Raw genomic sequence first — 15,720 nt, forward strand, 5'->3', positions numbered from 1 at the left:
AACTTCCAAAAAATCATACTGATTTACGTCTTTCTAGAAGTTTTTGTCAGTTTGTCATACAGATGCCAATAAAATCTTACTCTTACCAAATATATATAAATATTTGATATTCCAATATTTCATAAAAATTTTTGACTTCTAACTCGGATTTTAAATAGTGAAGATTAAACAATTTGAGACTTATTTTGAGAAAAAAAAACCATGTTTCAATTTTGGGCAAATCAAGAAGACATTTCGCACATCACTAGCTTATTATCAGAATACCTAATCATCAAACATATTATCAGACATATAAGAGTGACATTAAAATTAAGAATTTTTTCTAAGAGAGATGGATTCTCGAAAGTGCCTCAGGAATGCAACTTTGTCGCCATAGCAAACTGAGCGTCATGAATGTGCACTCATTTGTATTCATTTGTAAATACATTCTTCAACTGTGTAGAAAAACTACAATTTATTCAGAGAAACGAACAAATAAGCTCGAAACTCTAATTTGGGACACTGAAGTATTAACGCCAAATTTTCATTGAATATTTTAGGATTTCAGGTAACTGGCTTTTCATAAAATTACAGCACAAGAACGTTAGTTTTTGAATTGCACAAACAACAAGCTGCAAGTGCAGATTATGGAGAACTGCAAAACATAATAATTTCAAGTCTTTTCAAAATTGACTCTCTGTAATTTCAGCTGAGTCGAGTATTCTAATTAAACTATTAAAAGCTGGTACTTAATAAATTAATCAATTAATGTGTACAATGAATTCTAAGGTTCATAGCTAGAAGGACATAAAAATATTTTACGAATTAATTCTATTAGTTATTTACTGCTGACAGCATTTATGTGTATAATCGAGTATACTGGCGAGACTTATGGATACGTTGAATACGACAGTAATCGGTACTCACGCCACATTGTCGTTAAATTCGTATCACCGATGGAATGCACTCAGTCCGTCTTTGATTTCAGAAAATGATGACGACAACAATGAGGTATTCGTATTTATACCTTTTAATGCAATTAAATTAAGCTTATAATTCTCTCCATCGTAACTTCTCTGAAAAAATTTCTTTTCAGTAGGTAACAGCCTTGTTTAAACCGTGAATCCATAAGCAAAATTTATAAGAAAGGTGATTGGCAGTTTTAGCTCTTTCCCTTGACATTAGCGGCAGTGCCGTAAAACACACTTTTCGGTTGTACTGTCTTGAATTGATCGATCAGATGAAGGCATGTGGTCCAATGAAGATTGAGCATCCATTTGAGAACGATGATCAGGCCTATTTTTCTAATAACTCTGCTGGTACGACTTCTGCTGAACAACTACAACGTCGTCAACCATCGGGTTCAACTACAGTCGTTCCAACAATACCATTAGCATCCTGTGCCACTGCTGCAGCATCCCTGTCATCTGCATTCAACAAACGGCTTGTATCATCAAACAGAAATGTGAGCTTTTAAAGAAATCTTGCAACCATTTTAATTTGCATATGAAGCACAAGTTGTAATGCTGTAAATCGTACTTCTTTCTACTTTCGAACTGTGAATCCACTGATTATCACAGTACAAGTTTCTCTTCCATGCTATTTTCGCTTAGTATTTCATATTTTAATTAATAATTTTCTTTGCATAATATTCACAAACATCGCTTCTCTGCTTTTAAATTGTATACATCCTGCAAAAGTTACATAACTACACTATTTGAAAAGTGTCCACACATCCTTCTATCATTTCATTAATCATAGTTCTTGCCCGCACCCTCTTTTATTCTTTTCTTTATCCGTAATTTCTTCGAAAGAAAATTTACCTATATAACACGTTGTTCGCATGCTGCTCGATTGCACCAGAATACTGAGAAGGCTATTTTTCCATGAGTGCTTGGAAATACAAGTAAGTATTTGGCGCAAAAATTTGCGGTGCAAGTGCATCTTAATCGTTCACGCCTACATACAATTATACCTGAAACTTTTCCACTGCATCGTTCAACCGGTTTTTGTTCTCACTAACGTCACAAACAATGGTAAAACACTGCAAAGTACAATTTTCAACAGACAGTTTTCAAGGTATTCTTTTTCCTTATTGCATGCCATCAACTTTCCCTCCAACAAACCACGTTCATATTATATAATAGATAGAAAAATATTAAAGAGCATGTTTACGATTTTAATATGCGCAATTTTTTTTTTGAATAATTTCATCCAAATTTGCAACCATCTTTAATTTTAAACGACACAACTTTTGCTCTTTGATATTTGTGAAAATTATTTTTTATGTGCTTGAATCTATCAATTTTATTATCGAACAGTAATATCTCCTTGTCTTACTTGTACCTTTCTTTAAACGAAATATTTGACATTTAAATATCGTTTATATTTAATGTCTCAAACAATAATCAAATTACATCATCATCATCATTACCATGATCATCGTCATCATTATCGTTATTAACAGCAACAATAACTGCAGCAGCAGCATCATGACGGAAGGCGAAGCGCAGTTGACCAATGAGAGCGATTTATGCAAGCAAATTCTCGAGGTGAACAAACGCCGAGTATTTGTTGTTGTAGTATACATCCCACTTATGCCCATTAACTACTTCTGAGTACACAACAAGTATTTTCCTATGCATTTTTCATCTCATCTGCGACAATTAATTTGCTAACTTCGCTTTTAAGTTGAGTATCATCTCTGGAAAAACTATATGAAATGAAATAAATGACATATTTCTTTGGAATCAGTATTTATTGTTGAAATTTATAAAATTATTTTATCGACACATGAATTAATTATTCTCTTATCTGTTATTTTCGTTTTTTATATGCGTATTACAAATTTTAAAAACTCATGAGATTTTTTTTCGATCTGCATCTGTGCTTATTTTATTTACCTGGACTCTACCTCTATAACACTTATTTCTAGGTTAATCATGAACCTAATGACATGTGTAAGTCAAATATCAATGCTGGAGCCATTTTGCTTCCTGATTATTTTTTTAAATTCTGATTTTATTCAACGAACTTGAAACGAGCGAAATATATTATTGTGATTTCGGAATTTGATTTTCCCAAGCCTGACATAGAAAATTATTTGCGTAAAATTTGGTTTTTGTATTGCAACATTCTGATTATAAATCTATCACCTTATATTTGATCCTAATTCATTTTTGGAACATGAAAGCTGCAAGTTTTGCATTATCATGGGCACATTTTTTTATTTTTATGCATGTCTTTTTCAATCTCAAGTCTGCTTCTAGACCAGGATCCATTAACTTTTATGCTTATATTTTAATCAGTGGCGAAACGACTTGTGCTAGCATTTGAATGTCTCTATCTGATCCTCGATAATGGTCAAACCTAACTGCATATTGAACTGATGTGGGTATAACTTCAGCAGTGCAGAAACGTGCATAACTTCCGAATTACTTTGATGATACGGATGTCCTTTCAAAGGCAACTAGTGCGGAGTAAATAAACTTTGATATGGTTAGGAACTTAACAGTGATGTAATAATTAGTAATTAACTTTGTTTAATTTCATGCCTAATGCAAAAAAACTCATTATCGCGCTAACCTTATGCGACACTTTGTTTACATTGGTTTTAAAATAATAAAATTTGTGCCTCCTCTTTTCTTTCCCACCTTGACTTTCTTCTTCCCTTCCATCTTCTCTTTTAATTTTTTCATGTTTCATGTGATAAAATCATTTAACAGCTTCATTAAAGATCAACGAAAATGTCTTTATCTTGTTATGCATTTTTCGATTATTGCGTTTATGATTATGAAACATGAAAGAAATACAATTTTGATTTTTCAAGAATTTCAAAGATAATTAAGAAATATGAAATTGCAGGTGCTGCTAGCTAACGAGCGACAGTTTCATCGTGGATTGACGGATAATTCGATCTCCATTTCTTTGATTAAAACTGAGCGAAATTCGCAATCAGGTTACAAGAATTAGTTTCTTTCTATTGTTTCAATATTATATATTTGTGTTTTTAATTTATGAAGTTCAAAGGTGAGGATTCAAACTGCTATTCAACTGCAACACAGCCTTCCACAACAGCCCCAATAGGAGCAACGACTGCTGAATTACCAGGAGACCGCAGAGACGATGAAATATCAGTACCAACCAGTTCCGTAACGAATACGAACGATGCTGCTCAAATGGATATTTATCGGGATTTGATACTGCGACATCTCATTCAGGACATAAATACAACATGTACCAAACTTGGACTACCAACAGGTCACTTTCCACTCTTTCGTTTTTCGCAATGTCAGAAAAGGCTTCCTAATTAATAATTATTGCATGTAGAATCATTCAGAGCCAAAAACAAATAACATTCTATGTTATACGTTGCGGTTTGAAATTCTCACACCATAGTTATATGCTGGATATTTGGTAAGTGGCTATTAGTCTTTTAAAAAAGTTACAACTCAATTCATAGTTCCATGGCAGTAATCATTTAGACATTGCATAAAAACCTTTTGTAACTTCACGTTTTTTTTTTCCTTCTTTTTTTTATAACCAAAAAGAAAGTATTACAAATTACGTCGCATCCTATCTTTTATGGATTAGTTTGTTTTTCAAATAAAACTTTACTTCCAATGTATATTTTGTAGCAGTACTGACTATATTTATACTTCGGTAGCAAAGTCTTATAAACAAATATAACAGCTGCATTCTTAATGACTGCTGTTTATCGATGGCATTCGATAAGCAGCTGCTGTATAACATTGTTTACGGGTCAAACCCACTGCTCGAACACCTGACCAGGATTGTTGAGTACCTTTTTGGGCTATCTTCAAAGGTCGTGACTTATTTTAGAGATATGAAATATGGGTGTGATTGCGTTATTGTGGGTTGGACTTTCTTAGCATACAAACCAAAATCTTTATGAACGGACAGATGTTGGTTTATCTGTGTTACCTCCTCATTTACCTATTCTCCATCTGCTCACTGTGTTTTTTTTCCATAATCAATTTCCCTCCTTGATTTCTTCATCCCATACAAACAATTTTAAATTGCCATTCATTTTTTTCTAACACTTTTTTATTTGTTAATTGAAAATGTTGCACAATTATTATTTTTTTTTTAACAAAAAAAAACATTAAAACTTGTAATATTCACAGCTGAAAACCAAGATGCTTACTTCTTATATTAGAGATTTTTTATAAATTTCTTATATTTTATATTAGATACAAATAGCTAAAGATTACATCCACATAGAAATCATTTATTTTCTCATATTTCTTTCCTGTTTATTTGATGGAATATCATGCAAATCAAGCATTGAAAAAGTATGGATCATCAATAAGTTTAGTTGTATGCTGTTTATCTGAATCCATTGGTTCGAAACTTCGTCGCATATCTTATCGAAACAATTGCTTTCACTTTCATGCGCTGTGAAGCTATAAATCAAATTTGGTACATAAAAAGTCTTAAAATCAAAGTGGGTTAAGTGTGGAATAACTTTGAACGTTGTGGAGATAGAAAATTTTCTCTCTCTCAAAAATTAGATAGAAAATTCTCTCTTATGCTCTAGCTTTGCAGTTGCCATCAATTAATTTATACTTCGCAAGTTTTACTTCTGATCTTATTCAAATACATCATGAAAGCTCTTATTTCAAAGTTAAAATCATTTGGAATGGAACTTTCATATTAAGTTTTATTCAAACAGCAAAATTTTAAGATCCACAAGCGTGGAGTGCTGAGCATAGTGCCCGCTGGATGTCTGAAATGTGCGTGCAATTTCAACTTCCCCCACCTCGACAATTATATATGAACGGACGTACTCTGTTATCAATGACACAGGACGACTTTATGGTTCGAGCACCAGAAGGTGGTGGTGATACGCTACATGCACAGTTACAATTATGGAAAACTGGTTAGGACTTCATCTGAAATTTTATGTAAATGTTTTTGGACACAATGGCTTAAGTGTTGCTTTAAATTTTAGCACTTTTTTTAGCATATGATTCATACAGCCAGCAAAATAATAATAATAACAACAACAACAATAACAGCATTAACAACAATAGTAATAGTAATAATAATAACAATAACAATAGCGGCAACAATCAAAACACCTCTCAAGCAACTCAAAACTGCAGTCGTTCCTCGCAATACTGGGTTTGTTTCTTATTTATATTCACTACATTTCTGAAAAAAATTTTTAATTATATTATATTTCAACTTAGTCAGCAGTTTCGGTTTCTATTTCAAAATTAATTTCACGTTTTCAGTAACACAGCAGCAGCTTGTTTGTTGCACACTTTTTCTTTTTACCAGCCTTTTGTTTGAGTCAGAATGTATTTGTATGATTGAAGATGGAAGATTTATAAGATCAAATCAGATTTTTTTAATGGCTATCCCTTATAGTGTTATTTAAGTAGGTAAAAGTGATCTCATGATTACTGGAAAAAAATCCGATTAAATGAACAATTGCAGCTTTCCTCTTTTACACCTTTTTCTTCCATATTTACATCTTTTATAAATTTTCTGCCATGAACATAAGAATATTATTTCAAGATAAATCCATCTCCATTGGCGCTGAATGTAACAGAACAAGGAGAACTGCTGACATCAGCACAAGATTATTTGAATAACTTCAATCCAAGCAACACCGAAGCGGCCATTAACATGAATTGTTATCCTAATAGTAAATGAACTATTATCCTAATATACAGCAATAATTTTTATCATCAAAATTCAAATCATTTTTCTTTCTCCACATTGAAGATTTTCTAGTTTTTTCTGAACAGGAAAATGAACTATATTTCCATGTATATTTAAATAATGATTCCACTACATTTGTTAGAATGATTTATTTTGATACAAAAGCTAAACATTTCGGCTACTTTTGAAATCTATTATTCAGTCGGATTTTATAAATTTTAGATGCATATCAAAACGTATCTCAAGAAGGAACACTTCTTGGTAATGCCACTGTACAACAGCAATACTATGCTTCAGCTCAGGTTGCTGGAATCGGAATTTTACCGAGCCCAAGTGATTCTGAAATATCCTCCAACGGCTCTTCAATGAATGATGGTAAAACTTAAAAAATTAGTCTTGGATTGGATAAATAAAATCAACAAGGAAATTAGAAAATCAAGATAAAACTATTGCAAAAAATGTTTATTGGCAAAAGAATAATTCAGCTTTCATAAAGTTGATCTTAGGTCTTAAGAAATTTAATCCATACAAATTGAAGTAAATACTATTGATGGAACTGTCATTGATGCTCGCCAAACAGGCACACCGCAATTTCCACGGCATTCTGGTACAGTGCATCTTTGGCACTTTATTCGCGAGTTGTTGGATCATCCTAAGCAATATAGCTCATGTGTTAGATGGGTTGATAGGCAGGAAGGTATTATTTTTAACTTTGCAATTCTTTTTGTTTGACTTAAATATAGAAGAACGCAAATTTGTGCAAAATAAGTAAAAAAAAAAAAAAAAAGTGAACTAGAGATGGAGTCAATGTGCAATTTCAGGGACTTTCAAAATAGAATCATCACATCATCTAGCTCGTTTTTGGGGTCAGCGCAAAAATCGAGCTCAGATGAATTATGATAAATTGTCACGATCATTGCGACAGTATTACAAGAAAGGTATTATTCAGAAACCGGAGAAGAAGCAACGCCTTGTTTACAAGTTTCTTCCTCCATATAACTTGTAACTGAATTGTTCGTTGTTCTTATTTTGTCTAAATACTGTCTCAACGTGGACAGTAATCAAGTAATGGTCATTAGGCCGTCGACCTTTTTTGAGGTCTTTTATCACTATTAGTACCACGTAAAATAAACGACAAGCAATTTTGTTCTATTTCCTTTTCCATTACCTGCTTATCCGCTGATCAAAATGATTGATACAAGTGGTATTTCAGAAGTAGATTTGATAAGTCGGAAAAACTCGTACCGCATAGATGTTTTGTATTTTTGCCTTTTTCAAGTATTCTTTTCAAGATTTTAAAATTGAGCTCATTTTCTTTCTTGTTATACGAATTCATTTCACTTATTATTGTGGTCTTTCATGGACAACAGCATTTCATCATAAACGAGCGTGCCTTTTTATCGTTTAGAATGAAATTCTTTCATAGTTATTTATCAGTAAGATGTTGCATATCTCTCACTGCCTATTCCTAATGAAATGCTTGTGTCTCTTAAATTATTATTCCCCGTTATTTAAACTGTATCGATTTCACTGATTACTCATTGGTTTCGTAATTCGGTGCAGGTTTACTATGCCATAAGAAAAAAAAAAATGAACACTTGCTGTAACATCAAAAGTAATCGATTACTTAATTGGTAAACTGAACTAAAAAATTGAATTATTTCCATGTTCCTTAGTCTTTTTTTTCTGTCCTAAAAATGCCTGATGAAATTAATGAATGTTAACAAGCTTGAGAATTGGCAAAGAAAAGAATGAAGGCACTCCGTAGAAATTATTTTATGTGTTTTACCGATTACTGCTGAGCGACTACTATCAGTTATAGTAGAAATCCATTTCCACTCCGAGAGCTAAGTTTTGAAGATGCATTTATAAACAGCTCATTGGATTCCAATATATCTGCTGAGTAAGATTTCCGACTTCCAGAATACCGGATGCGGTTGGTGGAATTGGATGTGGATGTAGTTTTTCCTGAACATAAACCATATTAAATGAAAAGTTTTGACTTCTTTCATAAGGTGCACAAATTAGAATAGATTGAGAGTCTTGTTCTATGAGGAGTACAAAAACATTATGGGACATTACCTCCACACAAATTTCCTTCAACGTGGGCACGGATATATTGCTCCGAGATTCCAGCTTATGAACTCGTAAATCATCTCTTCTTTCTGCAATTTTATATAAAAAAAGTGTTATTGTATCTTTTAACTATAAAAGGCATCTCTACGACACATGCAGAATATGGAAATAATCAGACTTGGTCTGGTTATGATGCTGATTGGATAATCGAATTGGTGCTGGTCAGTATCCATTGTGGTGATACGTTGCTTACGAGTGTTTGTTGATGTTGTTGCTACCGTTGCTTCCGATATAATATCTTAAAATTAATATGATTAAATCTTTTCCAAAAATTATCTTATTTAGTTTTCATTCTCAAATCGTTACCTTTTATTGAAGTATCCTCCATATCTTTTTGCACCCTGTTTAGCGAACCATTTTCAGAGGATAATGTTTTAAGACTGTAATAGTAATATATACAAACAATATGTATGTATGTATATATATATATATAATCATTCAAAGTTTCTCGGAAAAATTAATCTTTAGGATAATATAAACCAGAAAATGCCATACCTCTTCTTTTCGTTACTTTGAGTATCCTGTGGCTGAACCTCAAAGCACATGCTTCCATTGTCATTCTCGGCAGTTTGGATAAACTTATCTTTTAAAAAAATAGTCTGTAGAGGTTTTTCGGCAGTTGTAGTGTACGGTCGACCACAGCTGTTGTAATAGACAAATAAGCATAGCCATCCAGTAGCGATGATACTAGCAGCTATACCAATTACAACAGCTAAATTTGAAATATTTAAATTTCGTATTAAAATGATGAAGCCTATTTTATCAGAATGTCCATTCAACTTTTGCTATGACTGAAACATATTTGCTAACATTATGCTTGCTCAGTTTCCTTTCTGATATTTACTCATCAGTCGAAAATCATTTTCTTCCAATACTTTTAGTATTATTACTATTACGGCTTTGATTTTCAAGATAGAATGCATTATGTTTATCTCTTTCCATAGAATGTATTAACTGTTATCATCTGGTTGTTTCTATTTCAACTCTGATGACTTCCACGAAAAAAAAAAATGTTACCAATACTTTCAGTAATATATATTTTTAATGAAGATACTGTAATGCCACATGCACTACGAATAAATTCATCTTACAAATTATTCATTGGACAAACTGTAGGATTGGCTTATCTAAACTTTTAAAAAACGAATTTCTTACACTTACCAACAATCCACCATTGTGATTTCTCATCAGCAATTAGTAATAATGCTGAAAAGAATGCGTTTTCAGGAAACAAGTTTGTATACAAATGCAAATTAAAATTCCATTTTCTGTTTGGCATGCAAAATTTGTTGTCAAATTTTTAAAAACTAGGAAAAAGCATTGATGAGCTGATGATTTTTAATTGTATCTATTTGCTTATGGATTATGGGCGAAGAATTTGATGATGGAAAAGGCAGAAAATGATTAAGATCAAATACGAAAAGTCATAATCTGTACTTGTTATCGATTCAACAGGAATTCTTAGTCGTGCAGATATCCGAGGAAGAGATAAAAGCGATAAATCAGATACGACAATCTGTAATAAGAATACCTTACTTGAAGGACAAGCTTAAAAGTATTTATGTAAGAATTAGGATTCATATATGAAACAAGTTCGTAACAAAAATCTAGTATAATTATTATTTTATAATTATCTCTTCTTCAGCGAACTTTACAAAAATGCCATACAGGTTATTGTGTTACCTGGTACAATAATATTATAGCAAGTGGAAGTTTAACCTCTGCAGGAATTGGCTCATCATTATAAAGCACAACAAATGTCTGCGTACATGTTCGAGTTGAGCATTGTGTTTTAAGTATCTAAAAATCTAACATTATTTGAATTGTTTAACAGATCAATTTTTGATCTTATTACAACTTTATGCGATTTATTTTTCAAGAACAATATGTTGACGTATATATATTCAAACAATATTCAAAAGTAATTCATTTCAATTAAAAACAAGGAAGTATTGTTCTTGCCTCATCATCATTAAAGTGAATTTAATATGCTGTACTATCGGATTGCCAAATAAATTTCAATTAAAAATATTCTTCAAGATACCGTTTTCGTCAGGAAGCTATCGGTATATCATGTACATGTAGATCTCCTAGTTCGTCTTTTAGAAAATTATGGATGAAATGATAGTAAGTTGTGAAAATCGCGATATTGTTTAATTTCAAGCGGAATTTGTTTGCTAATCATTTAATCATTAATGTTAATGTATTCAAAAGTTTAATTCATTTCATGTTCTGATTCTTCTAGTAAACAATAATTCTAAACTTATACTTACGTTTTTACTGATTCCTTTATTGTTTCAAAAGTGTATAAGCTAAGAAATTTAAATCAAACATTTCCATCCGTTGTGATGTATTTCAGCACATGTTTACATCTGAGTTACTATCACTTACGAACTTCCAAGTAATATGTAAGTTTATGTAAGGATAAATGGCTGCTTACCTGCATGGTGGTGCAGCTGCTTGAATTATAAAATTACCCTTATTTCTGTCATATACATAGGTAATATATTGGATCTAATTTATCATTGTTGCCGACAACAGTACATCCTTTTTCATTGCTGTTTTAAAATTTATAACTACGTATAATTCTCATTAAATGAATCTCTTCTCCATCAAAAAATCACCTCCTTCCAACCATGAAATATACGCTGTGATGATCTTCATTATGATAATGGTATCACAATCTTGTTTATATAATTTAAAATATTTTTTACTCTATTTACAATAACTTTTTGGATATATGAGATGAAATCTTTGTTTTTCACTAATAGGCTCATAATTATTAATAGCCTTATCATATCTCGTGATATATTGGGAGCTCCTCAGCTCCAGTATTATCGTTATCATAATTTCTACCTTATTATCATATTGTAGTTATGTCATTAACATAAATGTAGAAATTTCTGAATAAGTTTAGTCACAAGGAAGTTTTTTGAGGATAATAACATTATCAGTAGCTGAAATCCATCAAATAGGTCAGAGCTTAATATCCTCCTTGGGTCTAGTATAGCTAGCTAGACTTTCATTGATTTCCATTCAATTCATTGCTGCTTATGTGCCATGACGCCATCGTAATGTGCTTCTGCATTATTAAGTGCACATCACACACACATACACATACATGCATGCAAGTATATAACTTTTAATATTAGCCAAATAAACAGCCAAATGACTCCAATCTCCAGGACTTCTGTGCACTATAATTATGCACAGTTGTTTCAGTTTTTCATTTAGAAATGCATCTTTAATTAGAGTCATAGTTAGATCATCTGCAAATATTGGATGAAATTAACGTGGCGCTGTATTAATGAGCCATAAAAACGCAAAAATGATTCGAACGGCAAATTGGTCAGTTCTTTACGTATGTTACGCTTAAGCTTTAACTTTATCGTGCTTTGTTCTAAAAGATAGCAGACCTGAACATCAACACTTTCATTGTTATTATTCTCGTTGTGATGCAAATTAAACGAATGCTTATAGTGTTTTGCCTGCTGCACTTCCATCGCTTCAATGATAACTTCTCGCCATCGCTTTTGTTCATCAACAGTGTTCTCCACTAGTTTCTTATCTTCCGCATTTAATGCTGTAATCAGTAAGAAACATAGTTACAACATCTTTGAAGAGAAATAATTTCGTGATAATGTTCTGTTGAATAATAGATAATGACCTCTTTGCTAGAAGCAGTCACTTTTCAGAACGATCATTTAGTACGGTATTAGTTCCTTCGACCATAATACACGTTGAAATTAACCATGTTTGGGCTTATGAACATTAATTGTAGTACGATATCAAGCCATTGCTACTTTTACTACTTTTAATCCAACCATCAATTAATTAGATTCCCGATGGATTATTTTAACTGATTACAACATGTAGAAAATATTCAAATTTCTTACTGGCTATGATTTGATATTGGTCTTCGTAATGGTTATACAAATGGTGATTATTGCAATAATAGCATGGAGTTGTGATCGTTATCCATAGTGTACTTCCTGAAAAACGCAGAGCTTATTTAAGCTATACAATTAATTGAAATATGGAAGTAAATGAAGTTAATGCCAGAATTGTATAAACATTTTGCTTAGTATATCATAGGTAAGTAACAAATTGATTTTGCCCACCGTGCATTTAAACAAGCTTGTAATATACTAACCACCAAATCATCTCATTTACTTGATCTATCCGTTATAAACATTAACTAAATGAAAAAAGAATAGGACAACAAGCATTTAAATATAATTAATTTTTTTAAATATAATTAAGTATATTCCAAAGTTATTGTCAAATAAATGCTTCGAAGTTAATTGTTTGTCGGCAATAAAAACCGAAATCTGTTATAGACAGCTTTTGCAATGCATTAAAAAAGTCTGAAGTGATCCCAGTTCATTTTCTCATAAATCCTTATTGTTGTCACATACACTCGTATATAATTAATTTATATCCAATACGTATATAAGTAGTACTATGGATTTTATTATATGGAAAAATAAGGCCCTAAGTGTCTTTATATTTGACCAGCAAAAATTGTCGTTTAGAGAATAGAGAGCCATGAAAAGCAAAAGAATTTTCGTTTAAACTTATGCAGTTTTGTCAATGATGTCGAATTGTAAAGAATATACTATTTATAAATTTTAAATTTTTTACAAAATAAGAATGCAAATGTTTGAACTTCAAATTTCTAAAAGTTAAGACATCACAATTTTTAATTTGTGTAAGCATTGCATTGTTAAATTACATTGAAGTTATTGGGATTATTTCTTCTAATCCTAGCAAAAGCTCTTAAGATAAGTTATAATACTGGCATATATCTTCTCTCTTAAATTGCTAATTCTCGTTCATTTAATGAGAAAATATGATAACGATCAGCCGGTCATTATCATATTTTTAATGATTAGCCAAGATATAAGAGTTAATCTTTGACTGAGCAGAAACTTTCTGTGATCAATACTGGGGAGTACTTTATAAAAGGTACTAGAGGATTGTCCATGATAGCTGATTCTCATCACCTTTTACCTGGCGTAAGAAAGTTTAAAAGTGGTAATTTAAGTAAGAAGAAAGAGTAATAGTCTGCTTTTCTGTACCTTTTCTTATTTTTTCATCAGCTGTTTTATTGCTCTGTTCTCCACTTTGTTGTTTTCGCTGATCGCTGACCACAACACATTTCGCAAACACAATGCATCCTTTTTTCATTGAAATATTCATATGAAATAAAATATGAATAACGATAACAGTCGTTGCTGGCATAATCTTCATTACCCTGTAAATGTTATGAACACAGTTCTGTTTTTTTTTTCCAATTCGCAGAATTGAGAAAGATACGTATCCCTACAATACCTTTTTTGATAAAGTAGTTATAGTGCAAAGTATCTCTATATCTTAATCAATTCATAGCTGATATTAATTAATCTTGACCGGCTTTATTAACAACATCTGTAACATGAGATGTTTCTCATACAACATACATATATACACATACATATACACACACACAGAGACAAATGTCAGAACAAATTTAAATTCTTGTGGTTCTTTTGATTCAAAATGATGATATCCCACAGTTGTTGTCACGGTAACTGCTAATATTTGTTTGTGGCATAAGTCTAACTTGCTGATATTTGAAATCATTTTAACCCAATTCCTTACATTACCCGGGTTTGAAAAATATATGTATGGCTTATCAATACAAACAAATTCGTTCCATTGCTGTTCTTGAAAGACTTATATCAATTTTGGAATTATTACCTAAACAAAAAATATAAGTTCTGAAGAGAGCAACAATTGTCAGGCTCTTTCAAACAACTCTAGAATGAGCTTCATATCAGATATTATGGTGTTAATGAATGGAAAAGTAACAGATAAACTAACAAAATAAGTTATAAAATGATATTTTTGAAAAAAGTGAGTGTTAAATAATTTTTTTGTGTTTGACTATCAATAATAAAAGATTGGAATAAAAGAACAAAGCAGGAAGTGTTAAAACATTATTTATGACATGATTATATCTCGGTGCAGTTAGAGCATTAGAGTAAGTAATACAAAAATAAAATTTCAAAAAATTTGCTTCAACAATATGCTGTTGTAAACCTGGCATTTTAACTGATTTGCAAGTTAATGGTACGAATGGAGAGAGAGTAAATGAGGGGTGTCAAAGTTTAGTGTTCAACAAAGAAAGCCATTTTGGTGAGGGTTGTCATGGTAATTATGTGCAAGTAGCTTTCTGAGTTCAACGATACCTTGAAAGCTTCGCTAGTTATTTAAACAGTGCAGCTTACAACGATTTTTCCTTCTGCTGTTATTGCAACAAATATGCATTTTTGACATCTAGCTACAAAAATTTTCATTTTCTATTTTATTCCGCGACATAAACACATTCAACATTTTCATTAGATCTGGATATGGCTTCTTTGCCTTTGCTAAGTTTATTACAATATTATGATCTTATTATCAATATCGTTATAGCTTCGACGCTTCTATTATTTCTACTTATTTTTGCCATTGTCACTTGTAATGGTTCATGTTATGCAATTTGATCTTCCCATGAATTATAACAATTTAAAAATTTTTTTTGTTGATTAATTGATAAAGATAAAATCTTAAATAAGTGTACTTCAAGTAAAATGTTGCAGACTTTTTGCAAGACGTCAATTCTTCCACTCGTTTTTTTTTTTCGTACGTTCATTTTGTCTTTATTTCTCTTCTAACATAAAGTAAAGTGCGCTATATATATATATGCAGATAAGTTGTTGTGTGATGCGTGTCATAATTAGCATACTTCAGGAAGTGCCTGTTTTATATAGTTGATAACTTCTTAACTCACTTGAACTATTTAGAAGTAAGCAAGAAAAGATTATATAAGCATTAATTTCAATTTAGATTGAATCAAATTATTTAAATCGAGAAATATTATGCCCT

At 31.5% G+C, this 15,720-nt stretch overlaps 2 protein-coding genes across 3 annotated transcripts; one reads left to right on the top strand and one right to left on the bottom strand.

Annotated features, from left to right (window-relative positions):
• Positions 1–870: 870 nt before the first annotated feature.
• Positions 871–7,678, top strand: Bma-ets-4 (Uncharacterized protein; the record flags this gene model as incomplete). Of its 2 annotated transcripts, XM_043073506.1 has the most annotated exons (10): positions 871–990; positions 1,220–1,444; positions 3,844–3,937; positions 4,009–4,239; positions 5,687–5,881; positions 5,966–6,126; positions 6,526–6,655; positions 6,895–7,047; positions 7,211–7,369; positions 7,494–7,678. In XM_043073506.1, 10 exons carry the CDS (start codon positions 871–873, stop codon positions 7,676–7,678), a joined length of 1,653 nt encoding a protein of 550 aa, XP_042929440.1. The 2 variants fall into 2 exon arrangements, with proteins under 2 accessions (XP_042929440.1, XP_001899554.2); XM_001899519.2 differs by lacking the exons at positions 871–990; positions 1,220–1,444 and adding an exon at positions 3,475–3,477.
• An 860-nt stretch (positions 7,679–8,538) lies between these two features.
• On the bottom strand, positions 8,539–14,061 carry Bm10944 (Uncharacterized protein; the record flags this gene model as incomplete). Its single annotated transcript, XM_043073507.1, has 11 exons — positions 8,539–8,640; positions 8,755–8,837; positions 8,927–9,046; positions 9,115–9,188; positions 9,304–9,520; positions 9,970–10,014; positions 10,246–10,324; positions 10,528–10,608; positions 12,225–12,391; positions 12,705–12,800; positions 13,890–14,061. The coding sequence occupies 11 exons, from the start codon at positions 14,059–14,061 to the stop codon at positions 8,539–8,541; spliced, it is 1,236 nt and encodes a 411-aa protein (XP_042929441.1).
• Between the last annotated feature and the right edge of the window lie 1,659 nt (positions 14,062–15,720).

Source organism: Brugia malayi (assembly GCF_000002995.4).
Source record: "Brugia malayi strain FR3 genome assembly, contig: Bm_v4_ChrX_scaffold_001, whole genome shotgun sequence".
NCBI classification, from domain to species: Eukaryota; Metazoa; Nematoda; class Chromadorea; order Rhabditida; family Onchocercidae; genus Brugia; species Brugia malayi.